Source organism: Hemibagrus wyckioides, linkage group LG02, assembly GCF_019097595.1.
Source record: "Hemibagrus wyckioides isolate EC202008001 linkage group LG02, SWU_Hwy_1.0, whole genome shotgun sequence".
Taxonomy (NCBI): domain Eukaryota; kingdom Metazoa; phylum Chordata; class Actinopteri; order Siluriformes; family Bagridae; genus Hemibagrus; species Hemibagrus wyckioides.
In genome coordinates this window covers 15328295-15342970 of record NC_080711.1, presented here as the reverse complement: position 1 = coordinate 15342970, position 14676 = coordinate 15328295, and the positions used below count along the sequence as shown (strand labels likewise).

At 36.6% G+C, this 14676-nt stretch overlaps 1 protein-coding gene across 2 annotated transcripts in view; it reads left to right on the top strand.

Moving 5' to 3' along the window:
- Nucleotides 1–2851: 2851 nt before the first annotated feature.
- prkcab (protein kinase C, alpha, b) overlaps nt 2852–14676 on the top strand; it is a 144648-nt gene continuing 132823 nt past the window's right edge. For both annotated transcript variants that reach the window (XM_058418431.1, XM_058418421.1), the window contains exons 1-2: nt 2852–3192; nt 5578–5609. In XM_058418431.1, coding sequence (XP_058274414.1) covers nt 3026–3192; nt 5578–5609 — 199 coding nt within the window. In that variant the 5' untranslated portion in view covers nt 2852–3025. The remainder of the gene's footprint in view (nt 3193–5577; nt 5610–14676) is intronic.

Below are 14676 nucleotides of genomic sequence, written 5' to 3'. Positions count from 1 at the left end.
TCTCCTAGCAACAATATAACGCTTTGCGCGCGCCGGTACTCTGCTACTGTGCTTGTAATAGTCCAAGCCAAATTAACACAACAAAATGTTAGTATACGTTTTAAGCAAAAAAAAATTATTATTAAGTTCAAACATCCCAAATCTAATATTGCAATCATATGCACAGATCACAGCTTCCCAAACCCATAAACAGAACCGGACTGTGGTGTAGAAACTATCAGCTGCTCTGATAAACAGCTGCTACTATCACATGATGCCTGTAGTAGTGGATAATAGAGCAGGTTCATATTCTGTATCAAAACTGGATTAAAGAGTTAGACATGATGGTCCGACATTTAATACATTCATATACACACATTGTAAAATGACTGTAAATGTACACAGATCAGGTATAACATTATGAGCACTGACAGGTGAAGTGAATAACACTGATTATCTCCTCATCATGGCACCTGTTAGTGGGTGGGATATATTAGGCAGCAAGTGAACATTTTGTCCTTAAAGTTGATGTGTTAGAAACAGGAAAAATGGGCAAGTGTAAGTATTTGAGCGAGTTTCACAAGAGCCAAATTGTGATGGCTAGATGACTGGATCAGAGCATCTCTAAAACTGCAGCTGGATATGTGTTCCCGGTCTGCAGTGGTCAGTATCTATCAAAAGTGGTCCAAGGAAGGATCAGTGGTGAACCGGTGATAGGGTCATGGGCGGCCAAGGCTCATTGATGCACGCGGAGAGTAAAGGCCGGACTGTGTGATCCGATCCAACAGATGAGCTTCTGTTGCTCAAATTGCTGAAGAAGTTAATGCTGGTTCTGATAGAAAGGTGTTAGAATACACAGTGCATGATGGGTCAGGGCTGTTTTAGCAGCAAAAGGGGGACCAACACAATATTGGGCTGGTGGACATAATGTTATGCTTGATTGGTGTATGTCTGTATATAACTTCTGCATTGAAATATTTCTAAGCTTTGCTATTATTCACCACACTGCTATATGGTTTAAATAATGTTGACTTATATAATGATTTAAGAAAAAGAGGTGAATACAGGCTGTGTTGAGTTTTATGTTCCTGGACAGTCTTTGTTATGTGAAGAGCTGAAAGAGCAGTGTTCACTAATCATAATATAAAAAGTAGCTCAATGAAGCTGCATTGTGACTTGTGGGAGGCTTTTTCTCTAAATGTCAGTGTTTTTTAGCTGTTGTTTAGAGTGCTAATGAAGGAAAAGTACAAATACCTCATCCCAGTATTAATGAAATTGAATATTTGTGCTCAGGTCAATTAAAAACAAAACAAATAAAATAAAATAAAATAAAATAAAATAAAATAAAATAAAATAAAATAAAATAAAATAACATCCATTTTTTTCCTTCTTCTACTCCTAGGTTTCAGAATTTTAAATTCTATGAATTTTTTTTTTTGCTTCGGGCTTATTTTTCCCTTTATTTTTCCTTAGAAAGTTATCTTTATTTGAAATTGCACATACATTCAGGACGTTAAACAACGCATAAAAAGTCATCTTTTAGTATGTTAAAAAGTCAAAGCAAGTTAAAACATGATAAAATGTCCTCATTTGACAATTATGTTCAATTGGCTAGTTATGTATTGAAATTTGGCTAGTTGAAATAGCTAGGTATTTTCCCCTCTATTTTTCCTTAGTGAGATATATTTATTTGAACTTACACATACATTCAGGATGTAAAAAAGTAATATTTTAGTATGTTAAAAAGTCAAAGCAAGTTAAAATAAGCTAAAACGTCCTTTAAAACTTTGACAATTAGGTTAGATTGGCTGGTTAGGTACTGAAATTTAGCTAGTTAAATTGGCTATATGCTTACACATCTCTACATTTTGCTCTTGAATATTGAGTATGTATAAATGTAGATATTTTTGGACTTTCACATGGTTTGGCTCCATAACTCTACTTTAATAAATCAATACTTTTACAGTTTTGATGTACTTTCTCCATCTCTGGTAATATATGTTGTCTCTGAGTGAACACAGTAAACACACCCTGTCCAGTGTTGCCAGATTGGTCTTTTTCCATCCAAACTACAGCTTAAAACCCGTCCATTAAAAAATAATACCAGCCCAAAATGCATACTGTGATAACTAATACAATAACAAACAGAAAACCCAAAACAAATGGGTTAGTGCAAAGGGCACTATTTACACACACACACACACACACACACTACCTTAGCTACTTGTATACGTTTAATTTAATTACCAAACATGACATCAGAATTTTATAGCAGAATAATAGCTCATAAACACGCTTACATTTTTATAGGGACTTTTGAAATATTATAGAATTATTAAAACGAGACACTCTCCCATTCTTTTCGGTAGGACTTTCTATATTTCCCCCACTTTGTCATGATGTTGATAAAAACACTTAGAGCTGTTCTAATAACTTTGTGATATTGGCTTAAGGAGTACAGCGATTACAGCAACCCGCCAATCAAGACTGAAGTCTGACTGGACAGGACTCTCCTCAACCTTATTGGCTAAACTGACCCATATAATTAAAACGTCGACATTTACTGTAAAGTTCGTTTGAATGGAAAATTAATAAAATATCATGTTTATAGTAAAAAAAAAAACAGACCAAATTTTATCAACCCGCCCAGTGCAGGAGACCAATCTGGCAACACTGACCTTGTCCGCGAGCATAAACCTATAGGCTGGAAGTGGACCATATTGGACACCAGGTGTGTGTTTTATTGCGCGTTGTGTCCACGAGGAGGCGCTATGTGACCTTCCCGTAGCCGCGCCGCCGACTGAACTCCACTGACGTCACTGAGAGACGCGAAAGAAGCAAAGAAGCGCTCAGAGGAAACGCGAGGAAACAGACACAGTGAGAGAAGCGTCCTCTGGTCCGGTTACCGCGTGCATACGATTACTGTCAGAGAGAGAGGGAGAGAGAGAGAGAGAGAGAGAGAGAGAGGGAGAGAGAGTGAGAGAGGGAGAGAGAGAGAGAGAGAGATCGAGCAGTACGGCGGGAGAGCGCGCTCCTCTGTCCCGCTATGGCTGATCTTATCCACATGCACGACTCTACCGCTACGCTCGTGAACCGGTTCGCCCGCAAAGGCGCGCTGCGGCAGAAGAACGTGCACGAAGTAAAGAACCACAAGTTCATCGCGCGCTTCTTCAAGCAGCCCACATTCTGCAGCCACTGCACCGACTTCATCTGGTAAGAGGCACCTGCCCCGCAAAAGCAGCTCTCTGTTCAGAGAAACGCTCTCCGTGCAAAAACTTTACCAGTTTCTCAGCGTGTGGTCTAAACTTTCTCCGTGAAACGCTTTCCTTTTTTGAGATAAATAGACTTTTTAGTTCACGTTTTCAGTTTAGCGCGTGACCTGCCTCCTGGCTGTCACCATTACGCACCAAGACGCGCCAGTTCTTTCTGCTCCGTTGGGAGACACAGCGCGCTTACTTCAAACTGATTGTACTTCATATCAGTGTAAATATGCTCGAATGCAAATATTCAAAGAGCGCGACAATAGTGCATATCAATTTCCAGTTGAAAAGTGTACAGCTTTTATATCTTTAGTGGGTATCTTACAGCTGGAAACGTGGATACAGTGTCGCTTTAAAGTCACTAAACGTACAAAACACGTCTCCTTGATGGTTTTTACAGCAGCGACATGGTAAAATAGAGTTTAATACTACTGTGCACTTTAATTCTTTCGATTCTTAGAAATAAATATAGCAATGCGCTTCTCTTTCCTTGTTGCTGAAGAGTTGCTGTATCTTTAAAAGTGTGTGCTTTCACCAGTAAAGTGTCCCCAAGTAAGATTTAAAGCTGCATTGCATGCACCCTGTGTAGATAAAAGATACATAACCCGCTATAAGCTGGAGGCATGTCTTCACGAAGGACGTTTATTTCCCTGTCACTGCGGTGAGAATGAATTACTGAATAATGAAAAGTACATCTTTTGTACATTTAGTGTGTATTTTCACCAGTAAAGTATTCCCAAGTAAGATGTAAAGCTGCATTGCATGCACCCTGTGTAGTTAAAAGATACATAACCCCTCCTAGAAGGACATTTATTTCCCTGTCAGTGTGATGATAATTAATTGCTGAAATGGTACTATCAAAAGTACATCTTTTGTTGTTTGTAGTCTTCATCGGTAAACATGGATACATCGGACATTTAAGATACATTTTTGTAAGGATATAAAGCAACATTTCATGCATCCTGTGTAGTTAAAAGATACAGAACATGTCTGCTTGTTGTATCACCACAGCGAGAAGGGAAAAAAAATACAGTTTAGTGCTGTTTTTCTAACAGCATGATGATGTTGGATAAGTACATACTCAGAAATAAAGGAAGCAGGCTGTACTTTGTTGCTGAAGAGCTACCATCCAAAGTACATATTTATACCGTCAGTGTAGATTTTTCACCCGGAAATATGGGTATAATGCAGATTTAAACATCCATAAATGGACAGTTTCTAGAGTGGAGCTTTAAACACACATGATTCTCACTTATTTTGATACGTAGTCTGCTAAAGGAACAAAACATGTCCCCTCGATGGTACCATCCCAGCGTCAAAGGAGCGTACAGTTTGTACTGTTTTTCAGCGACAGTGATGATGTTTAATACACACACTCTAGTACTTTTCCATGTGGCTGGGTTGGAACCATCAAGAGACATGTTTTGTAGGATCAGTATGTATATTTTATCCTGGAATGTGTTTGTGCTGTGTCTTTAATTAGCAGAGTGAAGCTTGACAAGTACATCAATGGCCATTAAGATCCAGTTTCAGTTATTTTTTTAAAAATGTATTGTATTTATGTTTCCAAGTAAAAGATACAGAGTGCAAATGATGTTGTTGACTCAGTGACAAGGAAAAGTACCATTTCCTGTTTTTGATACCTTTACTTGTATGAGTAAACATAATTTCCTTGATTTACATTTAATTCAGTTGAATAGTATTATAATAATAATTATTATTATTATTACACTTTTCAACCAACAGAGAAAGGAGCTGTATCTTTTAATTTCCAATAACAACAATTTAATTTAATGTTTATTTATTTATTCATTTATTAAGTAATTAATTAATTTATTTAAAAAACATACAAGAATTATCAAGAATTCTGATCAATACATTATATTTTTGGGGGATCTTTGGATGTTTGTCTGAATGAAGTGTTAAAGTTTCTATATGTGAAATGTTTCCATTAAAGAAGGTTCAAAGAACTGAAAGATGATGAGAACCATTAAAAAAACCCTTAATTCTCTACAGACAATTTTTAGGGCCCCATACATTTTTGAAACAGCGAATGCAGTAAAAATGATATTTTGACTTTTTGACAGTATTTTGTGATGAGTGGATTGATCCTCTGGTTGAGTCAGGTATGACAGCTGCGTCTAAGAAATTCAGTTACAACAATTAGAACGTATTCTTGGGTAAAATTACGTTCCAAATGGCATTTGAGCACAAATAGATTGATTCATGTGTATGCCCGTGGGAGGCTAATTATTCCTGTGTGTGTATTTTACTACTGTTTTGATTTGAATTGTTCTAAAGTTATTTATGTCTGTGTCTTTTTTTCTCAAATCAACAGGGGATTTGGCAAGCAGGGATTCCAGTGCCAAGGTAATGTGTGCATTGTGTGTTTGTGTGTGTGTGTGTGTGTTTTTAAAGAAGCATCTCCACAATACTGTGCTATAAACGTGTGTGTGTGTGATGAGCCTGTGGAAAAGACAGCGGTTATAAAATGAACAGACGTGACTGTTATTGCCTTCCTGTAATAATAGTAATACAGAGCCCTTGTTGCAGATGAAGGGGTTATAATACCTTCATTTGTTTAAGCATCATGTCAAATTAAGGAAATTTACTCCTCTGTAATGTGGAAAGTGTTGCGCTTGCCAGGCCCTGGCTGCATTTGCAGAAGTGCCTGAGTGAAATTGTACAAATGTGTCGCTGCAAGATGAATGGCAAATCTTCTAGAGTGGAAAAAAAATCGAGAAGTTAGATAAACATGTGAAAGTGGCTCCTTCCTCAGTAGTGATGAATTCCTGTTTTGAATGAATGGAGTTATGTTCCTTCTTGCTCAACCGAATGTTCAGAGAAGGCTTTGAAAGTTTAATTTGTTTGAAATTTCAGCTTGTGTGACTCTGATTTGTGCTTTTATTATTTGCTTCACAATGGTCATGAATGCGTTTACAGTCTTTTGTCAAACTGTAACACATTTCAAGACGGTGAAGCTTAGTTCACCTCCTGCCTTAAAAATGTGAGTCAACTCGACTTGGATATAACCTTTGCTTCAACTCAAATGTAGTCAAGACAGTGGATTACTTTAAGGCTCTTTTTTTTGAAAATGTATAAAATTGAGTTTAGTATCTAAAGCTTATGACAAGTGGAGTTTTAACTTATATCGTAGACAGGATTATTGCTGAATGTATGCTTCGATATGGAAGTGCTCACACTATTTCATTCGTGTCAGAAAAGAAATAGTGCCGTCTCTAATTACTCAAAAAAAAAAAAATCAACAACTGATATTCAGTCTTTTGGCAATCCTACTGGACAGATCCAGGAAGAAGAAATATGCTTAGATACTGAGCTAGCAACAGATGGCAAAGGCATCAATGCTTGTTAATTCCCAATCAGATTATCTCCTTTCACCTGCTTTATTTTCCATAAGAGATGAAGCCTTGTTTGTTTGTGTGTGTGTGTGTGTGTGTGTGTGTTTGTGTGCGTGTCTGTTTTTTTGCCTATCGTCCACTTATTTTTGTAGTATTTAACCTGCCATCTCCAACACAAAACAGAAAACAGTTAGCCTCCATCTCAGAAATGTTGCTCTCAGTACCTCTCATTAAACCAGCACCGTTTTCACAAGGTCTCTAGAAGCACAGCACAGGGCACCGACTCTTCAGTGAGTGAGAAACTGGCCATCAAGATAAGAGATAAATTGGCTAAAAGCCTCTGATGTGCCTGAAGTCAGATTCCCACTGGAAGACTCTTTATTAAATGGGATTGCAGTCACTACACAAAGCTCTCACACACCACACAACACCACACTACAGCTTTCTCCCTTCAGCAATAATGCAACACACCCACACAACCATGGTGCTCTTCTGAAAAGGAAAAAAAAAAAATTACAACCTGGTTCAAACATCTGTGTCCACTAACAAGAACCATTTTTTAATGACTACAACTCCTCATTAACAGAAGTTAGTTACAATAACACAACACATGAATGACTAAACTAATTAGGCAAATATTAATCATGAGACAACAACAGGCTTCATTTATTACAATGGATACAACCAGATTTATGTGTAAATCTTCTTATCTTCACATTCTCAGGACTATTTACATGTGAAATTTGGTACTCATGTCAATCTAGTTAGTTCAGAACAATTCATATCCCATGAATGCCTCGTTAATGTGAACCTAGAATGATATAATCATATAATTTGTGACATTAGATAGGTTTGATGTATCTGATCTAATCCACTGATGTATTCTGTTATGTTCTGTTATGTTGACTGAGACAACATGTGCGCATAGGACGCGTCTATAAAACCTGCTGCCATTGTGCCGGCTTTACATAATTTTGCAACAGAAGCTTGCAGACAATCGGCTTGACTACTAAGAAGATGTGAGTATCGGTGGAGCTGGAGCTTACAGATGGTACTACTGATGGGTTGTAGGCTGTGAGAGAAGGAAAGTGTGGGAGAGATGACAGGAGGACCAGGCAGTGAGTGCATGTTCTTGGACTCAGTAGAGAACTGAGATGAGGAAGATGAATGAAACGAACTTCTTGAAGACTTTCAGATGAGTCTGATAATGGCCTTTTGCTTGAATGAACACTCAAACGTTCTCAAAATTATGTAGAGAAATATCAGTCCAGTAAATATCATGTCTAGGCTATAGGTTTTTTATTTGTAGCCTCCTGATAGACCAGTTGGTTAAACAACCAGAGAGCAAGCATCTTACTTTTAACTGACTTAGACAAACAAAAGTTTTTTATTTAGGGTGTATTATATTAAAACATAATGCACTTCATGGTTTTTTGATGCACCTTGATGCTTAACCACAGAGCATGCATCTTCACCTCTGCACTGCACTAAACACACAGCTGAGGTCGATTAACTAATATCCATGCACTAGATGTTGGGAAGCAATCATTTGGAAAAACTGATAAAATTGAGTGAAATTAACTGCCATATAGAGTAACTCCCCTGCAGTAAATAATCATTACACTGTGGTTAAGCTTATTGAAAACAACACCATCACCACCAACAATAAAATTACTAGCCTAGGCTTGAACAATATCTATAACATGTGAACCAAGGGCAGAGCACTGCATCCAACAGCTGGAATTTGTGGTTTTAAACTTTAGAAACTATGTTAGAAGAGGATAATAGTCATATACTGTATGGGTTTGATTATTTTAGTCTATATTAATGCACTAAACTTGAAAGCATTTGGCAGACAACCTTATCTAGAGCAACTTATATTTTATACAACTGAGCAATTGAGGGTTAAAGGCCTTGCTCAAGAGCCCAGCAATGACAGTGACTTGGTGGACTCACAACCTTCTGATCAGAAGAACCATCACAACTTAACCACTAAGCTACAACATCCCCTGTGGTATGAATATGAATGTCATCTGACAAAAGCTTTTTTTCATCATCAGTGACTTAAGTGTTATGGATGGAAACCATGTTAACCATATGTGTACTGGTAAACACACAGACTACAAGCCCCTATGTAACCAAAAACAGGTCAAACAAAATGGAAATGGAAAGGCTGAATAGCTTCAATCAGGTCAAACAAAGTGGAACAACCTTTGACCGTTTAGTTCACTTAATCATTATTGAGGTTCCTGTGTGTGTAACAGACTCATGTGATAGTCTCTGTCTCCAAGCAAGTGTAATGAGGCTGTGTCTCAGCCATTCATCACCATCAGTTACACTTCAGTTCGACTTGGAACTCATTAAGGGTCTGCCCATTATAGGCAGGTGAAGCAGGGGTGTAAAATCCGCAGGTCTGAGTCCATGCAGTGATCCCTAGAGCAGTGTAAATGAAGTGGAGGGCTTTCAAGCTTTGGAGGCAGTGACCTTGAGTGTTATGAAACTGCTACTTTGTATGTTTGCTCTGTTCACCTTCTTCAGCCACCTCCACATTTCTAGGTCAAACAGAGTGTAGGTTTGTTTGTGTATGTGTTTGTGTCCTATGATCAAGCATGTTGATTCTTTAGTGACTCTTTGGAGTGTGTGTTAAGCTTTAACCGATGCTGTAAATTACATTTTCTAGAATTAAATTTGACTTGAACAAAGCCAAAATCTACATTCATCCCAGTTCAACTGTAACTGTGATTATTAGCATTTATATACTGTAATAATTGCATTTATTAACTAAATGGTTAAATATAGCAATTTATTTATTATGATTTTCTGAATTTGCATTTTTTTTTATATAAACATGAGTGTTATTAGTTTAATTTCTTACAACTAAAGTGGCATTTGTGTAAACAGATTTAAAGAGTAATTTTGAAAGGGAACTGTGGCAAAGTTACATTATCTTCTTTGCATAGGTTCTTTATTATAAATAGATAAATGGATGGATGGATGTACTTTATTGGTCCTCAGGGGGATATTTGGGTTCTATAGTAGCAAAGGGCAATGAAGTGTTAGACAGAGGTCTAACAAACAGCATATTTTAACAATTAACATAGCACAAAAAGACCCATTAGGTACAAAAATACAGTGTTATGGTAAGGGTGTGAAAATCCAAGGAGCAGAAGGGCAACATCAAAATAGCAACAACTGAATAGGTGCAAAACTACCATGAGGTGCGGAAGAGCAGCAGCAGACAACCAAGTGGTGGTGATACATGTGTGCACTGGATGTGTGTAAAGGAATAGATTCTGTCCAATGGTTTATTCTTTCTGAGAAGCTAGGGGTGTGTCCCCCTGGGGGCAGATGTGAAGCATGATAGCAGCTGGTAGAAATGACCCCCAGTAGTGCTTCCTTGAACATCTTGTTGGTATGAGCCTAGGGCTAAATGTGTTCCTGGAAAAAGTGCCATGGAGAGGATGAGCAGGATTGTTCATGATGTTCTCCAGTTTTGTTACCATTCTCTTCTCTGTAATTGTTTCCAATGAGGCTAATGTCAGGCATGTGTTGGAGCTGGCCTTTCTGTTCAGCTTATTGATATGTATTGAGGTGTTTTGCTGCTCCTCCACAGAACAATTGGCTGGTCTTGTATAGTGCTTTGGTAGTGTCTGTCCAGTTCAATCTGCAGTTTATTGTGACCCATGTGAAACACATGTCATGATTAAAAAAAGTAACCCTAGATCTTAGAGATTATACTCTCATTTACAAGCTTTTGAGGAGCAATATTTGCAATTTATTATAGTCTGTTGTTCATGTAAATTAGTTATTGGATATTTTACCTGTTTAAGTAAAAAGAAAACATACTGATCCTTTGTAAAGTAATAAAGCTATTAACATGAATTAAATACAAAACCAAATATAGCTCTCTTAATCCACTTGTCTTAATCGCCAGCATGTCTAATGAAATGATGAATCTTTGGAGATTTTCTTGTATGTTAAGAATTAGTTTATATAATAAATTGAAACATAATTATTATAGTTTATATAGGTGGTAGAAAGGTGATATATGACAACTATTATTTAGTAACGTCGTTAAATGTGGGAAAACAACTGGCTTCCACATAATGACTCCATTGTAAAAAGCTCATTGAATTTACTTTTCTCAAAAGCATACATCAGTTCCACATGATTGAATTGAGTAATATGAACACAATTAGTTTTTGTACATCCAAATGATTTGATCACATATTTTCAAAGACCTGAATAAAATAAACCCACAATTTACTGTTTTGAAGCAGACACATTAGCACTACACTATTCTATTAATTGTCTAAATTTAATATTACAGTTATAATTCCCATCAGTACCAGCATCCTCATGAGATTTCACATTGTAACTGGTTTACGTTAATGCTATTTGAATTGATCACGCTCACTCTACATCATCCAATCTAGCAATTAGAAAACTGTTTTAAGTATGTTTACTATAAGCAATGAAATCAGATTTTGATGTGAAACTTAATATTTTTATACAAAGCATATGTATTATTTTTTCTTAAATCTGACTTGCCACATATTCCTTTTTCTACTCTCTTTTCTAGTGCAGTAGTTCCATAAATGTAAGCAAGGCATTTCAGGATAGGCAACTCATTTAGAGTGGGCACCATTGTCTTTCCAAATTTGGTAGTGTTTAGTGTCTCAGTCTCTGTTCTTAGTGTCCAGCACTAACATGGGCGTCATTCATGCTGGAGCCCTGACTGTTCTCTGTCAGTGTAGGAAAATAGGCAGATCATGAATTAGAGCCTGCTGCTCTTACATTTTTCTTTTTGCATTTGATACACTTGAAGTCATGGACTCAGAACAAAACTGGTCACTTCTTATGGAGAACCATAAAGCCTTGTTGGCTTTGCTTTGCTAATGAGAGAGAAAAATGATTTTTGGTATATATTGGGGCAAAATATATTGACATACAACATACAAGATAATACAGAGGCTGCTTATAATAGTGTAGAATAAGTGCAAATTGAGAACTAGAGAGTTGAAGCAGGGAAATCCAAAGGTTAATCGTGGATATGAAAGAAGGGGAGAGGCTGTAGGGTGTCTCTAATTCTGTATGAGGAGCGCTGACAGGGCCGGAATAAACAGATCATCCACAAATAGGGTCGGCTGGTGAGGAGAGGAAAGCAGGAGTGGATGTTTTGTCTGAATGTGAGCAGTGGCAGAGACCGGTACAGTGATCCAGCTGTCTCACATCAGCACTAGCTTCATTTTTTCCATATATTAAACGTCCTGGAAAATGTCCTTCACTTCAGTAGTAGTCATGTCCCATGTGGAGTTTTCACTCTCCTCATTCTACTATAGTGCGCAGAATTTTTTTAAAAGTTATTAATAATTATTAAAAATATTAATATTTCTTATTTATTATCTTTTATCATTATTTAATGGTTGTAAGCATGAGCACATAATTGTTCCAGATTTGGTTAAATAACATTCTTTGGATGTTTGTTTTGTTACTCATTCAATTGACTTGAAATTTCTATTAAAAAATCTTGTATTAAACATCTTTCATTGCTCAGAGGAACAGTTTGGTCAGTTTACTTCAAGTACATTTAGTGGAAATTGTGTGATCATGCTGAATGAATCACATTTAATGTGGCATTTGGGGATTTGCTAATTGCATGACTAAAATTATGATTCATTTATGGTTTATCATACAGGCCTATTCACAGATGAGCAAAGACTGGCAACTTAGACCTCTTGCTAATCCATGGTTCTCAAAGTAAGGACTACTTGGATTTATGAAGTATAGACAGTGAATCCACAATTTTGAATTTTTACAGTGCCTGAACGCACAAGCCACCATTAGCAAAGTTATTATATTTATTAATAAGTTTCTATAGGGCTGTAATCTTTCAGAAATTATGTTAATATTTAAATAGGAAAGTTATTCATATTCAGAGTTGGGTTTATGTACACGCTTAAGTTAAATAGACAAAGTAGGCCATTAATTTAACAAACGAGTACATCAGAGGGACAGCTCATGTTGGACATTTGGGGGACAAAGTTAGGGAGGCCAGATTAAGATGGTTTGGACATGTTCAGAGAAGGGAGAGTGAGTATATTGGTAGGAGAATGTTGGACATGGAGCTGCCAGACAGGAGGCAAAGAGGAAGGCCAAAGATGAGGTATATGGATGTAATAAATGAGGCTATGTGGCTAGTGGGTGCAAGTATTGAGGATGCAAAATATAGGGATAGGTGGAGAGAGATGATTCGCTGTTTCGACCCCCGAAAAGCTGAAAGAAGAAGAAGAAGAAGGCCGTTCATTTAACAGTCTGAAATGGAAGCCAATTCAGAGTGTTATATTTACCTGCATGTAGTTCACATTGAGGGGGTTGCCAGATTTTTTTTCAGTAGAGGATTCTGAGGCAAGGTTTAAACTTTAAAATATAGAAAAACCACTGCCTTTAAAGTGTGGACTGAAGAATATTATATTTTTGCATATTTTTAGATATATAAGTGCCAACTTATAAAAAGGAAAAAAAAAAATCAGGAGAATGAGATTGAAATTGATATTATGGCATTGTAATGTATGTGGGATGTAGGTTATTTTACCAAGCTGTTCATTTTCTATTTTGAATCATGCATTTATTACAATAATGCCATTAAATTCTTATTTTATTAAAGTAGATTGTTTAGTTCTTATTTTAAAGAATAAGATGAAAAAACACTCTCAATCTTGGTCCAGAAAAACTATTCCTCAAGATAAAACAGTGTCACCAGTTAAGGTTCTGTAATCAAAAGCACTATTAAGGAATAGTGTTCACTAATTAATTAATTAATTAATTGTCTCATATTTATGTATTTAATATTGGATTTTAATTTTAATTTGGAATTTACTGTCCGAAACATTTCAGTATGTTTCAGACAGTGGTGCTGGACTTTATATTGCTCCCTATTAAAGCTGATATCTGACAGGAAAATAGGTTTAAATCCAAGAAGTGTATGTAACAGAACCACACTTTTATTTTAAGCAAACTTTGCCCCATGCACATGAGGCTCATGTATTCTGACAAGCAGAATTTTGGTTTTAAATGCGCACAAAACATGGTTATTACCTTTTTGACTAGTTTGTTAACTAACTAACAAACTAACTTAAATAATAAGGGCTATAAATGAAGATAATGTCTAAATGAGTCTAATGAAAGTTGCCATGTAAAATGTGCTATCTGAATGGAAATATTGGAAATAAAAAGCACTTTGGTGCCAATAAATAAGTAAAATATTCTTGGACATGTTTAAAAATGGAATTTTTGTCTTATGTTAATAAAATAAAATCTGTACTGAGGAGGTCCATGGAATTCTTTTTTATAACTGGCTGCAAAACCAGCCCTGATTTATTGTATGACTGTTAACAGTAGCATTATGTTGCTGGAAAGAGCATCCGTTTGGTCTGCCTTTAGGGTTGTTTGGACTTTAGTGAAGATGGTCTATTTAGTTGGCAGTCTCTCTCTCTCTCTCTCTCTCTCCCTCTCTCTGATGAGAACGATGTTAGCAATTCTCACTTGCCCCCTTCCTCTGCACCAATGCCTCTGCCAAAAAGCTTCACTTCATCACAGTGCCCGTCTGCTTTGATCTGACATGCTGTATCCGTCACTTCTTCCATTGCTTAGACTCCAATGAGCTATTCATTCAGGTTAGTGTTATTGCAAACGTGGCACGAATGATACTAAAACCTTTTATGGGAGTGGAATGGTATGAATAATGGGAGGGATGTACAACAGTATAATAACTACAACCTAAAGCCATGGGATATAACAGTACAAGTTTGCCAAATGGTCAGAGTTGAAGCAATGTATTTGTTTTGACTAGAAGAGACCTGACACTGAATCTCTTATGACCACATATGTTTAGTTTAGTTTTACTGTAGTTACTCAATAATTCATCATAGTTTTTTCCACAGACTTGCCATGTATGGACTTTATTACTAATATACATGTTGTATAAGTTACATGAAAGTTTAAAGGGTTTATAGGATTGCGCTTTCTCAAATCTACACCCGGTGTATTTGTTCCTTAAAAAAACCCTGTAACATATT